The sequence below is a fragment of the Heloderma suspectum genome, chromosome 2, assembly GCF_057233095.1.
Source record: "Heloderma suspectum isolate Gila_16-S chromosome 2, 16-S_ref, whole genome shotgun sequence".
NCBI lineage: Eukaryota > Metazoa > Chordata > Lepidosauria > Squamata > Helodermatidae > Heloderma > Heloderma suspectum.
This window is the reverse complement of record NC_139459.1, coordinates 26,139,929-26,157,208: the sequence shown is the minus strand read 5'-3', so window position 1 is coordinate 26,157,208 and position 17,280 is coordinate 26,139,929. Positions and strand designations below refer to the sequence as shown.

At 46.9% G+C, this 17,280-nt stretch overlaps 1 protein-coding gene across 2 annotated transcripts in view; it reads left to right on the top strand.

Moving 5' to 3' along the window:
• The window catches only part of SLC45A2 (solute carrier family 45 member 2), a 32,210-nt gene extending 15,145 nt beyond the window's left edge, over positions 1-17,065 (top strand). For both annotated transcript variants that reach the window (XM_084833027.1, XM_084833028.1), the window contains exons 4-7: positions 3,889-4,032; positions 6,888-7,011; positions 8,383-8,588; positions 15,817-17,065. In XM_084833027.1, the coding sequence (XP_084689153.1) occupies positions 3,889-4,032; positions 6,888-7,011; positions 8,383-8,588; positions 15,817-16,056 (714 nt within the window). In that variant the 3' untranslated portion in view covers positions 16,057-17,065. The remainder of the gene's footprint in view (positions 1-3,888; positions 4,033-6,887; positions 7,012-8,382; positions 8,589-15,816) is intronic.
• The last annotated feature ends 215 nt before the right edge of the window (positions 17,066-17,280 follow it).

Sequence of the window (17,280 nt, the reverse complement as noted above, 5' to 3'; positions counted from 1 at the left end):
ATAGCCAATGGCCAGAGATTATGGGAGCTGTAGTCCAAAACATATGGAAGGCACCAGATTGAGGAAGGCTGTCTTAAACCTGTTCTGTCAGTATTTAATATTCTATGGTCCCACATGAACGCAACCTGAAGTCTGGACAGTGGAGGCTGGTGGCTCCGATGTCAGTGGGGCGGTGAATCCACTCCAGGTTTCAGTCAGAACTCTAAAGGAGCTCTCCGATGTGTGCACCTTGGATAGTTCCTTTAGCATTCTGACTGAAAGCTGGAGCAGATTCACTGCCCCACTGACATCAGAGTCACCAGCCTCCACACAGTCTGGAAATGGAGGCTGCCCTTCTAATAAAAATAATTAGCATTTCATTTTTAAAGACAAATCTTTGGCATTGATCCCAGAGAGCAATGTGTGTGCCCAGCTATCTGAATTCACCAATCTTGATTAATTTTGCTCTGATTTCATGTCTCGCAATTCAGCCAAGAATGATCTTGGCAAAGGATGGCTGTGATTAGTTGCCCCTTGGACAGGTCCTCAAGTTAGTGCATTTAGGGTGCAATCCTATGCATGTTTAGACAGAAAAAAGTCCTACAATTCCCAGCATTCCACAGCCAGCATAGGATTGTACCCTTAGTGAAAGAGATTCAGACAGTACAGGCTATTTTCTTTGCTGGTGTTGCAATACAGCTTTTACATGGTTCTTGATCTAGTGATAAGGAATTCCAAATTGGGTTAAGCATCTACTGCACTTTCTGAAAATGGTGAAATATGTGTGCATTCTGATCCTTTTTGTATTTATTTGGAAGCAAGTCTTAATAATCCTAGATAAACATGCATAAGATTGCCGGGAAATGAAATGTTAATATGCATGCTGCTTCCTAATTGTATATAAAGAGACCAATCCGTTCATTTTGTATCCAAGTTTGAATATACAGCCATGTGTCAGCCATGTGAAAACTTTGGCCAGAATCTTCTTAAGTGTTTCTTTTTGGTTGAGGTCTGTCCGCATGAATATTTGGTTTTAAGCTGGTATACTTTGAAATCAGTGGAGCTCACAGTCTGGTCCTTTGATCAGAGCTGTGTTGTCAAAACAAGGAAAGGGACTGTGCAAACATTGTTGTAATGTGATCTCTAGTAGTGTTGCACATCAGTAGTAATATACACCTGGGTTAAGTACTAAGTTAGATGGATTGTTGGATTGACACAGTTGCCCTTGCATCTCCTAACTAGCTACACAACAGAACAAAAATGTGCATGAAGAGAAATTCTGTGAAATTTATTTTGTGACTGTGGTCTGTGTGCACAGCCATCCATGTACATGTAGCCAATTTGTGGATGGTAAAGATGACAATTCTGAGAGAAAAAATAACAAAGGTTATTTGTCCCTTTCATTGTTGCTAACAATAGGAGGGAGACAGAGAGACAAACCCTGGGGCCTGTCTTCATGGGTGATTTGCTGTGGATTGGGGCCATCTGGAGGTCCTTTGTGGCACATGATATCATAGCCAGTCTGCAGCCACCCTGGAGTTTACCTGTGGGGAAGCTGCATTTTTCATTTTTGCAGAGTACTTTTTCCTGTGCTGTTTTTCTTTAATTTGGCTCCCCTGCGGCAAAGCTGCTGTGTGCCCATCCCTCCGCTTTAGATTCGGTATCTTTCACCTGGCTGTGACCTCAGTAACCTAGGTAACTAGAGTAACTAGCCTGCTTTTCCAACTCATCAAAGCACTAGAGCGCTCTTCTGTGCCTTCAAAATTGCGCTGTACTTCCTGTTCGCCAGTGGGAGTAACTAGCCTCCGTTTCCCAGCCTTTCCTGGTTGAGAGCCATGAATGTGTGTTTCTCTGATGCTTGGGTTACTTCACTGTTTCTCTGCACAGAGGGAAAGGGCTGGCTGGAGTTGCCTCTCCCTGATAGCGCTGCTGCTGCCTCTGCCCACTGCCTCCTCTCCTCCCTCTCCTGCATTCTTTCCTTTTCACTGTATCATCTTATCAATACAGCGAAATACCAGGCTGCAGACTCCCACTCCTGGCCACCTCCTCTTGCTAGATAGCTAGTACTTGAAACAGTACAGCTCTGATTTTTGCAATGGGAAAAAGACAGTACAGATTCTCAGTGGTGGGGGGAGCAGGCAACAGAAGATGCAGACTGAGAATGGGTGAAATGGCTAGATCTCTGTATTTACTCCCTGGAAGTGCACAACTGGGGTTTTATGACTGGGCATCACAGGCTGCAGACTGTCAGTGGGTGAAGCGGCTATATCCCTGTATTTACTCCCTGGAAAAGGAGAAAGGGGATGGGAGCTCTAACTCCCTGACAGTTGGCTGGAATGGGATGAAATTGCACTGGTGGGGTGTTCTCATGGGGAGCCTTCAGATGCTGTCCGGGATAATAACATGGTAGTCGGGGGGGGGGGAGCCTGGACAGGGGCAGGAAACAAGCCACTCTCATTGGTTGAGCACACCTGCTGGGTTGATGATGTTCAGTTCTACTCCCCCCCACACACACACACACAACCCGGAAGTATGTTACTTTCAAATACTGTGTGACCTGTGAAAACTGAATTTTTAAGGTACAATACCCTCAGCTTTTCTTGCTCGTGTGTCCCTGACAGACCAAAGCCGATTCCATGGAAATCTGGATAATACTGCAACATGCTTCTCAGTCCGTTGTCATGAAGATCCCCCCCCCCACGCTCTGTCTATGCATCCTAGTAGTGACCCTGACACAGAAATTGCATAGAGAGGCCTTGATCAACCTATGGCTGCAGCAAACTTATTGCCTGTACCACACGTTGGCTCCATGTGGGAGTGCTATCATAGTGCACATCAGAAGTGCACACTGTGCCACTTCACTGGAGTCCGCTTTTTTATGAGCATCGCAGGGCAAATGGGTATCCACATCCCAGATGGTCATCTGCAATGTATATTGTAAGACTGCTTCCCAGTGCTGTTCTGCTTTGCTAGATTAGGACAGTTAGGAGGAGTGCAAGAAGAACCTGCTCACCCCGATTGCTTGCACCACAAAGCAGCACAAAATGCAATTAGGATGACTTTATTATATCCAAATTTGCACCAACTGAATCGGAATAACTTCATCTAAGTGAGCCTCAAGGATTTGGTTCAGATCATAGTAATGATCATCTGATATTTTTAGAGAAAGTACACTCTGTTTCTTAGCCTTTTAGCTGCTGGGAAGTATGTCAGAGGCAAAGCCCATGGGATGAGAGTCTTGCATCATCTTCCCCATCATCCAAAGGCACCATAGTCTTGTGCTTCTCTAGTTGCTTTGATGTGCTCGTTTGTGTTTATTCAAGGCGTTGAACTCCATCATCCCTGTCTATTTGGACTGGAGATGGAAATAGCTTTGCTGTTCACTGTTTATTTAGTACATTTGTATCCCATTTTTCTTCCATCATGGAACTCAAGGTAGCCTTCATCCAATAAGGAACCACCTCTGTGGTTAGAATTGAGTAGAGGATAATGTACCCTGTCTCCTCCCTTTTGTCCCATCATCCTTGTGTACTCTCCTAACAGTACTATCCATGCATCAAGATCAAAGAGAAAGGCATGTAAATAGGTGGCTCTTGGTGGCTACTCTGTACCGTACTCCATTCTGGAGATCACCCAGGTCCAACCCTGAGTGTCTCCAGTGTTAAGAGGTGGGTTGCCGTGTTTCCTGGCTTGGCATTTGAATCCATTTGGACCAAGCAAACGCAACAAAAAAACATAATCCATTTGGGCCAAATGGAGCATTCTTTAAAAACAACAACATGTATTTGATTGATTAATTGATGGATTGATTAGAGGCTAAAAAAGCCAAAAATGCAAGATCCTTGGCCACCTTCTGTCAATAATTTTGGGAGGCTTCTACACTAAACACTGAGATGTTCTTCCTTTCAGGTTCAGAGGCAGATGACCATTAAGTCCCTCCTAAAAGCACTTCTAAGCATGCCTTCCCACTACCGTTGTTTGTGTGTGAGCCATTTAATGGGATGGACAGCTTTCCTTTCCAACATGCTCTTCTTCACTGATTTTATGGGACAGGTAAAGAAAACAACCCTCCTAGGGTGGCCATGTGTCCTCATTTAGAGAGGACAGCCCTGTATTTGTAGGGCTGTCCAGTCCAAAGTTTAACAGCCATAAGGAGGGAGAGCCTTAAAGTTGCCCATGAACAATTAGTACCTGGACAACAGACCAGGAAGGCACAGAGGGCACCTAATCAGAGTCTTCTTCACTATGCAAAGACATACTGCATTTCTAATAAAATTATAGTATTTACTTCTAAAAGCGCATCTTTACCTATAAATTAGTGCATGCAAATGTTATGCACGTATGTGCTCTTGCTGTCTTTTGTCCTCCTTTTGGGCAAAAGGATTTTGCCCATCAGCATGATGGGAAAATTCAGAGTTCTTATTAACATCTCAAATAGCCAAGTGATGGATTCTGAAGAACAAAAATGGATGCCTTCAGGCCTTCTTCATAAAGCTGGGTCTGTTGGGTAGCTGGGTTTTTTTTCCTTCAAAGTTGCTGTGTTTTTATCTACCATGTACTCCGAAAGATGAAGTGTCAGTATTAAAAACCATGGTTCCCCAGAGCTCCCAAAAGCACTGGTTTCCATTTAACTGTTTAGAATGAAGCTTAGGGATATATTGCAAATGCTTTATTCACATCTATATTACTCTCAGAGCTGACAGTCATGCCATACAGTTTAAAGTGAGAATTCCCTCTAGCATTCTATTACTTTGTTTACCACATTAGTGCATGTGGGCAATTTTAACAAAAATGAACCTGACGTTTCCAGCTCTCTATTCATTGAATGCAATTTAGAGACTTTTGTAGGAGTAGATATTCAGGCCTGGTCCTTCCCACTTGCTAACGGAGGGCGTCACTGCACCAGTGCTTCTATGGTCTCAGGAGGAAGGAGTGAGGGGGCAATGCCTGATCTTCTTTTGATTCCCCGCCTAGGGCATTCTGCTGATGGGAAGAGGCAAGTCTGGAAAAACAGAGGCTATTCAGAGGGTTGGCCCTATCATGAGGCAGAGTTAGGCAGGTTCCTCAGGCAGCAGATTTTGGGTGTCATAAAAAGGCAACACATTGTTAGTAACTTACTTTGTTCTCATTTTATTTCTACTGCCAAGGATGGGGAGAGGTGCTTATGGGATCTTCTGCCTCATGTACCAAAATAATTGGGCTGGCTTTGGATACTGTGCAACTTGATGGGTAGTTGGGGGGTGCCCTTGATGGGTAGGAGGGGGATGCCCTTTGCTGTTCTGCCACAGGCAGCAAAATGTTTTGGGCTGGCCCTGTTCAGACATAATGCCACATCATGCTTTGGCACTACAAGAATGAGCCAGGGTTTCCAGCTTGTGGGCTCCCTCCTCTCCTTGCATGATGAGATTTCCAGTCCTGATTTGCAGCAAACCATTATTTGCCCAAAAGCTAGGATTGCAAACCATGTTCAAGTTATAGTTTACAGTACTGGTTTCCAGGCAGACTATTGTTTGCACAAGCCATAGTTTACTGGGTTTGATGAAAAGTGTAAACTATGGTTTAGCAGAAACTGGATCTGAAGTTTCTAACGTGAGGGGAGGAGGAAGGTGGAGAAGGAAGTGTGTGAGCCCAGGGCTCATTCTTGTAACACCACAACATGATTTGGTGTTAAAGTGTGTCCAGACCCATAGTAGTAGCCTTGTGCTGGTGGAAAGCATGTCTGAAACAGGAGACATGCCAGAATACCTTAAATTTTTGGACCTCCATTATGGGCAGAAAATAGCAGCAACGAAATCACTCCCTGCGCGTGCACACACACACGCGCGCACACACACACACACACACCATTAAACTGCTGAAATGAAGAAAGCTTGGGGGTAAACATGAGTGGATTTGTATGTGGAAGGACTGCAAGCTCCTTTCAGTCATACTCAAAACTAATTCCAGGGGTCAGAATTCTTTCATTCCAACTGTATGTCTTTTTGCACCAGGTTCCAGTTGGTGGATCTTGGGGGTTCCAGTAAAAAAAAAAAAAAGGTCCCACATGCAGGATTGAGGTCAAGGGTAGGCATGGTTGGGCACCTGCTAAGGGCCCACACCCCATCAGGGACCCACTGACAAGAGCCCCTGGACTTGCTCTTCACCATTACAACCTGCTTGTTCACCTGTCTCTTACTCTGGCCCAGACAATGGTGGTGGTGGTGGGAAGGAGGTGAAGGAGCTGCCCCTGCCTACTTGTTCCCTGGCTCTCTGCCTGTCAAGCAAGCAAGTGGTGTCAGTGATGAGAAAGACCATGAGGAGCAAAAGCAGCTGGTGACAATGATGGTGGGAAGGTAGACTCACTGAGGGAGGGGGCCCATTGAGATTGTCTTGCCCCAGGGCTCTCAAAATCCGGGAGCTGGCACAGCCCACAAGCCTGACATCTACCTACCCTTGCAGAAGAGGACATGGTTCCCGATTCAGATTAGAACCTCCCCAACCACCCCCAAGAGGCAAAAACATATATTGGGGAACAAGCACTCTTGTAGGCACTTTGGAAACTGCATCAGGCTTGAGAGAGAGAGGCAGCATAGAAATAGTTTCAATCTGTTAATACATCCCCACAGGCAGCAACTCCATTCATTTAATGCTGATGTGGAATCAGTACATGTCACCTGCATTGAGCTGTGGGTCCCTTCCGCACTGGACTGGTTACAACACGGCAAGGCATAATTATGCTGGACGATCCTGACAGTGAACCAGTGCGGATGTATTGTATGGCTATTTTGCAGGGCTTTTTTGTTCCAGTTCAGGGAGTCCCTTCCTTGTCTTTTGGGTCCTCCTTGATTTAGAAATGAGACACATGCATGAAGCTTTAGAGGAAGCATCACCTGCCTGTCCTGATTCCTCTCTTTTGTGATGCTCTGCAGATAGTTTTTGATGGGGATCCTTACGCACCTCACAACTCCACAGCTTATCTGACCTACGAAAGGGGAGTAGAGATTGGATGCTGGGGGATGTGCATCAATGCAATTTCTTCCTCACTATATTCCTGTGAGTATTACCAACAAATGAGATTCTTAGGGTGCAATCCTATGCATGTTTAGACAGCAATGAGTCCTACAACTCCCAGCATTCCCTGGCCAGCTTTGCTGGCCAGGGAAATGCTGGGAGTTGTAGGACCCATTGCTGTCTAAACATGCATAGGATTGCGCCCTTATTTACTTATTTACTTATTTATTTATTACATTTCTATTTGGCCCCAAAGCCAAAGCTCTCTGGGTGGCTTACAGAAATTAAAAAATTAAAATACAGTATACAAAGTTTAAAAGCCATTTACATAAAGGCACACAGACAATATACACAAACAACATATAACTAAAAACAACTGTGAACAATCAGTCATAACTAAAGACACATCCAGGATGTGAAAAAATAAAACTAAGATCACAATCTGGTAAGGACTGAAGTATAAAGTGCATGTATATAGGATTGGGGGTACACAACCCATGGCCCGCAGATAACCCTCCCAATGTGATACTTCGGATGAGTTTCCCAGGAGTCCTGAGATGGGCAGAAGGTGGGAGTAGCCCACGAGTAGGGAGAGAAAGGAGCCACCACCACCTGGGCACAAGCTGTTGTCCAACTGCCCGGGATGTGGCCACCATGGGTGCATTGCCCTGCCCTGCTGCATCTCTCCCCCTCCACAATCTCCAAGGAGATTGGTGGGAGTTGGAAGGGTGAAAGCCTCTCCCAACCTCAACCGCCACCTCACTTCTAAGATCGCTGTTTCCTCACCACCAGCAGCCCCCCAGCCATGACCGCACGTGGCCCTCGGGGCCAGAAGGGTTGTGCACCACTGATATAGGGCATTAGAGTGTTCAACATGTTTCACATACATTAATTCAGTGATGTTACAGCAACTCTGTAAAGTAGGTCAGTATAATTATGTCCACATTACAGATGTGCAGCTGGGGCTGTGAGAATAGTGGCCGGCTTGCCCAATGCCCCCTGGTGAGTTCATGGCAGATGCAAGATGGCTCAGTGGTAGAGCACATGCTTTGCATACCAAAGGTCCTTGGATCAAGCCCTGGCATCCCCAGTTGAAATGATCTCAGGTTGCTTCCAAACTGGGCAGAATAGCTACACTATGTTTACTCACTTTTTCCTGAGGGTGTATGACCTCAAGTGGTGCTTGGGACACTGTCTGGAAAGCACAAGCTAAGTCACTCTGAGCTCCTTGGAAGAAGAGGGATAAAAATCCATCAATAAAAGATTGTGATGAACAGTTTTACTGTTAAGGAAGAGAATATTATTTCCAAAAATACTGTGAATGACCAAGGCATTTCACAACAATGATTTAAATTGTTACCTTTAAAAAAAACCAAAACACCCCTCTTTCCCCCCATCTTTTTCTTCCAATAGATTTGCAGAAAGCCCTTCTACCTTACATAGGATTAAAGGGGCTGTATTTCATTGGATATCTGCTTTTTGGACTAGGCACAGGGTTTATTGGACTCTTTCCCAAGGTGTATTCTACTCTGGCTCTGTGTTCTCTGTTCGGCGTAATGTCCAGCACATTGTACACGGTACCATTCAGCCTCATTGCCGATTATCACAGGGAGGAAGAGGTAAGTTAAAATGAAAAGTTGTCATATTCTTTACTACAGAATCCTAGTTCTAATTCCTAGCACATCCCACCTCCAGCCCCGGCCCGAGGCACATTGCCGCTCAAGTGAGGCAGCGGTGTCGCCCCTGGGCCAGCGCCATCCTGCTTCTTCTGGGCAGCGGGGGCACCGCTGCTGCCACCACCTCGCCACCTGCCGCCTCCCCCCCTGCTTGGCCAGCTGACTGGCCAACAGCTTGTTGCCAGGCAGCAGCACCTCCCCCCATTCCCTGCTCATTAGCCGCCCCCCCCTTCTGCCCCAGCTGCAGGGCTCCTGGGAGACTCGTCCAAAACGTCACTCCCGTGGGACTCTGGAATCTGTTAAAAGACACCCCAGTAAGACGGGCTCTCAGAGCATTACTGGAAAATGCTCAGACTTTGTAAAGCTTCCTTGCGTCTCCCGTTGGCTTTGCTGTTTGAGCCTGGGATGCATCCGGAGCCTGTGTTTCTTCCTTGCAATATTTCAGACAGGTCTCTCAGGAGCCCTGAGGCAGAAAGGGGGACTGCTGCTGCTGCTGCCGCCGCCTGAGTGCAAGGTGCTGGCTGGCCGGCTGGCCAGCCAAGCAGGGAGGGAGGGGGCGCAGTGGTGGGAGGGGTGGGCTGGCCAGCCACCCAGCCAGCAAAGCAGTGGCAGGCCCTCTGGGTGGGGAGAGCAGCACAATTCTGCCCGCATCAGGCTGCATCGTTGTAGGGCTGGCCCTGCCAATCTGCACAAGAGGTGGGGAGTGGTGATACCCTAGAAGTGGGTGAAGGCGTGCCGCCAACTTACTTCCCTTTATTGCTGACATCTGGAAAGCCAACAGACTGCACTTGAATCCTGTTTTTCTAGACACGTTGTTTGGAATTTCAGGGGGAAGTCATGGTGCCAGGAATCAGTGGAGTTAAGCACTTGCATAGACCTAGACCTTACAAGGGGCGACCGAGAGGCAACACCACCATCTTTCCTCTCACTTCGTACGTAACTAGCCTGGCCAAACCCACAGGAAGTGAAGCCATGCTTCAGAATTCTCCACAATGGCAGAAGGGCATGTTCCCTGATTGTTTGGGCCCTGTCAGATTAGAGTCAGGTGTGCAGTGCAGCTCACCTAGCCAGGTCCCAGAAGAGTGGCCATGTGTCCTTCTGTACAAAGGACTACCCTCTATTTTAAGGCATCCTCTCTTTGAAGGGCTGTCCAGTGCAAGTCCAGTTTAAGGATAATAAAAATGTAAGTTGAGAGATCAGGGGCCTTGAAGTTGCCCATCAACAGTTAGCACCTGGACAGTAGACTGAAAAGCTGCACAGGTCACCTGGCCACAGTCTTCCCCACTATGGTGACATGTACTGCATATCTATTTAAATTACAGTGTTTATAAATGTGCATCGGTACCTATAAATCAGCATGTGCAAATTCTATGAAAACCTTGCCCTCTTTGTCCTCCTTTTTCAAGTGATGCATTTCCTCTTTTTTGATGATATGTAAGCAGCCACCCTGGGTCCCAGGCAAAGTCAGAGGGCAGCCTGCAACCCTGGATGCATTCTCTGCCTTTCCCTCCTTATGCTTCTACGCCCCCCTCTCCAGACAATTAAAGGGGGCTCTTCGGCCAAAGGTCCACACAACCTGGAGCTGGTCCCGGGAGAAGGTCATGCATTCACTCACCGGCCTTTTTAAAGAATCCAAAAAATAACCGAGAAAAGTGAATGATTAAGTGACCATCAAATGCAAAGTAATGTTTACTTCAGTGGATTAAAATTATCCCATACTTGCTTAAGTCTGACTGTTAAAAGACACCCCAGTAAGAAGGGCTCTCAGAGCATTACTGGAAAATGCTCAGACTTTGTAAAGTCTCCTTGCTCTCCCATTGGCTTTGCTGTTTGAGCCTGGGATGCATCCGGAGCCTGTGGTTCTTCCTGGTACTGTCTTCCCAACTGGAACAGGTTCATCAGGACAGAGGTATTGGCTCAGATCACAAGACCAAACGAATGCCATATAGCGGTTAAATCTGGCATTTCTAGCCCAGGGAAACAAACATGGGGTCCTTAGGCTGGGAAACAGATCCAGTGTTAAGGTGAGTAGCCTCAGAGGTCAGGAACATAGAGCAGGACTAGCTACTAGTGAAGGCTGCCATGCAAGTCAGCAAGTGTGGATCTTCATGACTACACCTCTCAAACCTCAGTGACTTGGGCCCTTTTTGCTTTATAGATCAACTCCTCTCTTCAACCAGTTGTGTCTGAAGCCTTAACAGTGATGTTCAAGGGGGGAGGTAACACGAGAAGCTCTCATATGAAACTGTCTGATACTGCAGCAGACCGTTGGTCCATTTTGTTTAGTATTGTCTACAGCAGAAGTAGGCAAATTCATGCTCTCCAGATTACAACTCTCATAATCTCTGGCCATTGGCCATGCTGGCTGGGGCATAGGGGAGCTGTAGCCCAGAATATCTGAGGGGCCCTGGCTACTCTCCAAGGTCTCAGGAAGAGCCATTTCCTGGATTTGCTACCAGACCAGAGATCCTTTAACTGAAGACAGCAGGGACTGAACCCGGGTCCTCCTTCATGCAAAGCATGTGCTCTAATACTGACTAAAATTATCCCTTCCCAAAAAGGTGTGGCAGTAGAATGAGCGCCAAGCAACACTAAGCTGCGAAGGACCATTTATTTTGATGGAATCTTCAGTGTGAACATGATGCTACTAAAAACTTTCAAATTGGGTGGCTTTGGGGTTTAAATAACCCCTGAAGAAGAGCTGAATACCAGTAGTATTAAGAGTAGACCCTGAATAGTCTTGCAGGGGGGCCCTTTAGACAGCCATGTGTATTACTTCAGTTGTGAATAACATTTCTTCCCCCCCCCCCCGCCACTTCAACCACCATTCTATGTTTTAAAATTGCTTCTACATTCCTGATATGTTAGAACACCAGCTAAACTGTTTACCAACCCTGGCGTTAAAAAAATACTCTGAGGATGTGCAGTTTTACGTTTTGAATCACAGCACCATCATGACTACAGAAATAAAATGGGGTTTGCTTCTGCTGCCCTCATCGCCTGCCGTTCTCTTGGTGGTCATGATGGGGGGGGGACTGGGCACCCCTGAATTCTAGCTCCTAATTCCAGGTTCTAGCTGCACCACTACTTAATATGGTTACATTTTTAACTACAGTTTTTTGGTAATAAATCTGTCTTCCTTTGCACTCAGTTTTTATTTTTTGTTTCCCTATTGCAATGCAATGTCATCCACAGAATGGGATGAAATATTTATCCACACTGAAGCTTTATTCCATCAGCAGTTAATTTTATTAGATTAGACAGCAGGATCAGCAGGTATTTTGAATGCAAATCAGGTTGATTAGGGGATTGAACTTCATCACAGAGGTTAGGGGCTGAGTGCATTCTGTGCCATCTGTTTAGCATGATCAGAAGATGCTGTTGACACTGAACCCTCAGGAGGGCTAGATTTCAAGCACTTCTCTTGTGCTCATGGCTAAGAGAATTGAGAGATGATGGGTGAAATCCTGATCTTCACACTTAATAGGGCAGCCCCAGAAAAATAATAAATTGCATTTGCTTTGCTATCTGCTAGTTTTATTCGTTTGGCCAGCCCTGATGTTAACCAAAGTGCTTTTGTGCCTCCAACTTTCAAAAAAAGAGAAAAAGAAAGTTTAGTTCCACAAAGAGGATGGTTACCAAATGACCCCTGTTGTCTGCAGATGCATCGTGACAACAAGTACAGGCTATCAAGAGCTTTTTCTATGAAAAATGCACTTCAGTTAGAGACGAAACTCTGACCTTTCAAAGCTTTTAATGTATCATTCACAAAGCACTCTTGTTCCTTGTTAAGCATGAATTATAATTTGGAAGACTCTTCAGTAAAGTGCCCCAAGGCTCCAGTCTAGTAGGAAAATTGCATACTTTAAAAAGCTCCACATAGGAGTCAATGGCAAATGTCCTGTTTTCCCCAAGCTCAGCATTGACTAAGAGACCAAGGTCAAGACACAGGAGGTCCTTGGGTGCTCCACACAGATTAGGGAGAAGCAGAGAGCAAATGCAAGGCGGATCAGTGTGAAGCCAGCAAAAGGACCAAGGCACCACAGCAAACAGGGTCCAAGCAGGAAGAGCGGTCAATAGGCAGTCCAGAGATATTCACAACGGAGAGCTAAGAATCCTAGGCAACCGAGAGCTGGAGCCAGAATATGAGGAGAGACGTTATTTCCAGCAATTCTTTCTGTTCCCAGCTGTTGTTCTTAAGCAGAGGCTGTCAGAACCCTGCCCAGGATCCAGCTGCAGCTTGTTAGTAGCTTCTAAAAGGAGTCTCCTTTTCAGGAGAGCCCCCTACTCTCAAGGAGTCCCCTTACTCATGAGGAGCCCTCTGCTGCAGCCAGGTTCTTCTCCTGAGCTCGAAGAGTCTGGCCTGCCTCTTTACACCATTCCCAGGAGCTTGGGGGGGTCTCTCCTCTTCTGCCTCTGAAGCAGATCTCTCCTTCTCCTGCAGGGGTAGGTCCTGGACAGGCATTACTGAGGACCCAGGCTCTTCCAGGCCCTCTAACCCTGGCAGGTCCTGAGCCTTGGCAACTGCTGGAGGCTCTGGGTCTTCCTCCGAGGAAGAGTCATCTAGTGGAGGCATGAGAGGAGAAATCCACAACAGATTCAAATGAGTTTGGACTTCTGTGAATCTGACCTATGTATTCCACAGTGGATCGTCTTTTTCTGAGTTGCACAGATTTTGCAGACTTGCAGACTGTTTTTTTTCCAGGGAGGGGGACACTTGCACTAATGCACATTTGTACAGGTGTGCATTTGGAGGCAGAAATAAAATTCATGTACATCCTGAAAAAAACAAGCCCTGATTCCATCAACGAGCAGGCGATGAAATGAAAAGTGCCTGCCAACTGGCAAAACACTGATGGAATGGGTTTAACAAAATCTGCATCCCTAGCATCTGCCCATCAGCAGAGATCAGGGGTGGCCCAAGCTATGCTGCCACCTGAGGCAGGCAAGGAAAAGCTCCCCCCCCCAATTGTGCCATCACCCCAATTGGGCTGCTCCCGTTGCTCCCACCTGCCTGCTGCAACCACTAATCCAGGAGCAGGGAACCTCTTTCAGCCCGAGGGCCAAATTCAGTTTCAGAGAAGTTCTGGGAGCCACATCCCAGTGGTGGGTGGAGCCAAAGACAAAGAGGGCAGGGCCAAACATACCACAAATACCAGCATGTTAGGCTAAAGCTCTTCCTGCCAGTCACTCAGCCTTAGGCATTTCAACCTTTTAGAATGGGGGGGGGCTGCATAAGACCCAGGAAACTATCACACGATTGGTGGTCTGGGGGAGAGAGAGCCAGTGTGGTGTAGTGGGTTAGAATGCTGGACTACGACTGGAGAGACCTGGGTTCTAGTCCCCACTCTGCCATGAAGGTCACTGGGTGACTTTGAGCCAGTCACTGACTCAGCCTAACCTACCTCACAAGGTGGTTGTGAGGTTAAAATGGAGAGGAGGGGGATCATGCATGCTGCCTTGAGCTCCTTGCAGGAAAGGCGGGATATAAATGAAACAAACAAACAAATAAAAGGGTATGGGGCCAGGGGAAGGTGGCATGGCCACCTGGGGAACCCTGGAGAAAGGATTGGGATAATTACTCCAGTTACATTTAGGAGCAATTACTGCTGGGGTTATTGCACTTCAGCTCATTTGTGAAAAACTCCCCAATAGTTAAAAAACAAAAAACTTAGAAGGCAGCTGCATGGGATGGAGTGAATGTGGCCCCAGTGGGGCGGGCAGGTGTAATTACTGCTGATGTGGGCACACCATCCGCTCCATCCCATTCAGCCACCCTCTAAATGTTTTATTTGGGGGAGGGGGGAGCTGTCGGAAAGATCTGTGCAAATTTAAAGGCTGGGCAGTAAACAGAGGGGAGCATTGCGCAAATTCACTGAAGTAACCCCAGCAGTAATTGCTCCAAAAAGGAGCCTGGGTGGGTGGGGGAGCCAATAACTCCCATTTGTTGACTCCATCAGGACTCGGGGAAGTGTTGAAACTGGGGGAGGACACTGACAAGTGTCCATTCAAGACTTAATAGCAAGAGGATAACATTGTTAACGGGAGTTATTGCCCCTGCTCCTTGGTGCTCCTTTTCAGAGCACTTACTTTGCTTGCATCTTTTTCCTTTCTTGGTGCTTCTGAATTGCATAAATGGGTTCATTCTTTCTCTTGGTCATATTTGTCCCCTAGTCTTTCTCAAGTGTGCATGGATTAGCCTATGTGCAGTCTCACCTTGTTGATTTCCCAGTAAATTACTTACTCCATTTCAGAGGTGCCTTTGACAACTGTAACAAAGGAGATTGACAAGGCAAGACTACATAGAGCAGACAGCTGATTCTGCGCTCTTGAGCACTTGCAAGAGAGCAGGGGCAGTTAGGGAATTAATAATTTAAAAACTTACGATCCCATTTATGTACTTCCGAAGCACTGGGAAAAAAGGTGGCAAATGAAGTCAGTGCTCTGAAAAGGGGTAGTGATTGGAGTGGGGAAGGGCCAGGAAAGTTTCCCACCCTAGGGATGTGGAGACTGATAGGTTGCCATGCAAAGGACACTGGAATATGTGCAGACAGCAGGCTGGAGGACTGAGAGGGAAAGAAGCCACGCCAAGCCACCGCACGTTCAGTTGTCTGTTGGGAATAACATGGGCTGCTCAGCAATCAACCAGCCCACCATGGCTTGCTCTCTAGTGTGGCATAGCATGACATGCAAACCAGACCACTGTGTTTCTTGCATTTCATTTCATGCTGACCTCACTGCTAACATTACTAACCAGCCTTCCCCAGTCTGAAGCCCTCCAGAAGTGTTGGCCTCCAATTCTCATCATTCCTAGCCACCAATGGCCATACTGATGGGAGTTGCAGGGCAATACCTCTGGAGAGCACCAGGTTGGAGAAGGCTGCTTTAAACCCCTGCCTGGCTATAAGGTCGCCACATGCAAAAGCAGACACAGCCCCTGCACCTTTACCTGTTGTGCAGGAGAGGGGATTCCAACAGGTGTAACTTGCACAGGCAATCCCACGCTGACAAGTGCAAAGGACTGGGTTTCCCATTCGGCGAGACCATGCTACATTTAAAGGACTGAAACATATGTGAGGAAATGGATAGACAACGGCCATTCTAGCGCAGGATTCCTTGCATGGCTGATTTCGTTCCCTTTGAGGCCCATTTCATTTCCGTTTTCTTCCAGAGTCGGAATGGAGGAAAAGGCGAAGTTCACGGCGAGGATCGTGGCCGAGGAAAGGGAGTCGACTGTGCAGCCCTCACTTGCATGGTTCAGCTGGCTCAGATCATTGTCGGGGTGGGCCTGGGCTTTCTGGTCAGTGCTGCCGGCAGCGTCGTGGTGGTGACCTCTGCCTCGGCAATCGCATTACTGGGCTGCTGCTTTGTCGTGTTCTTTGTTCGCTTTGTGGAGGAGAACAATAAATAGCTGGCGTTTGGGAGAAGCTGCTGCCTTTTGTCAAAGGGAGGACACTGCTGCTGTTCTGTAGTTGGCCGCATTAATATGGTGCTCAGTCCACACTTTGCATTTCTGTAGTGGCTCTTTTCTTTTGTTGCATCTGTGCTGGCCAAAAATTGAGGGCATATATTCTTCCGCAAAGAACATAGATACTGAAGACTTAAACTGCCTTAAAATTCATCCCATTTCAGTGAACCACAGGTGTTCTTGTATTTTGTTTTTTACTAGAATCCCAGGAGTCTGCTGGTGTGCTTTAAATTTACCAAGCAAGGGTGTAAGTCAGGATCTCCTCAATGGTTACAGTTTACCTAATCTGAATAGTAGAGTTGGAAGGTGCTTTAGAGGTCATGTAGTCCAGCCTTCCCCAACGTGGTGCCTTCCAGATGTGTTGGACAGACTACAACTCCCAACACCCTGACCATTGACCATACTGGCTGGGGTTGATGGGAGTTGTCATCCAAGACATAAGGACATAAGAAGAGCCATGCTGCATCACGCCAAGAGTCCATCTAGCATTCTGTTCACACAGTGGCCAACCAGCCGCCCATGGGAAACCCACAAGCAGGATGTGAGTGCAACAGCGCCCTTTCACCCATGTTCCCCAGCAACTGGTGGACGTAGGCATACTGCCTCTGATACTGGATACATCTGTAGGGCACTAGCTTGGAGACGTCTGATTTAGTCTAACCCCTTGCTCTATACAGGATCTACAGGGCCTTTTCTGTGGTGGCCCCCACTCTGTGGAACTCCCTCCCTAGGGAACTCCATCATGCCCCCTCCTTAATGAGCTTCTGTCGTGCATTAAAAACGTGGTTGTTCAGGCAGGCATTTGGGGTGGGTTAGGGTATTTTAGAAAATGTTTTTATGGTAGAATTTTATTGTTTTAAACTGTTTTATTGTATGTTGTACATCGCCCAGAGTGGCTGGGTGACCAGCCAGATGGGCGAATAATAAATTTAATAATAAATAAATAAATGAATGAATGAATACAATGCAGGATACAAGGATGGTACCTCTGACAGATAGATGGCTGTCTAGCCTCTGCTTAAATATGTCCAGCACGGGAGAGCCCACCACTTCCTGAGGTTCTCAGTCTGTTCCACTGTCAAACAGTTCTTACCAGGAGGATGCTTCTCCTAACATTTAGTCAAAACCTGCTTCTTTGCAATTTCAACCCATTGGTTCCAGTCCTGC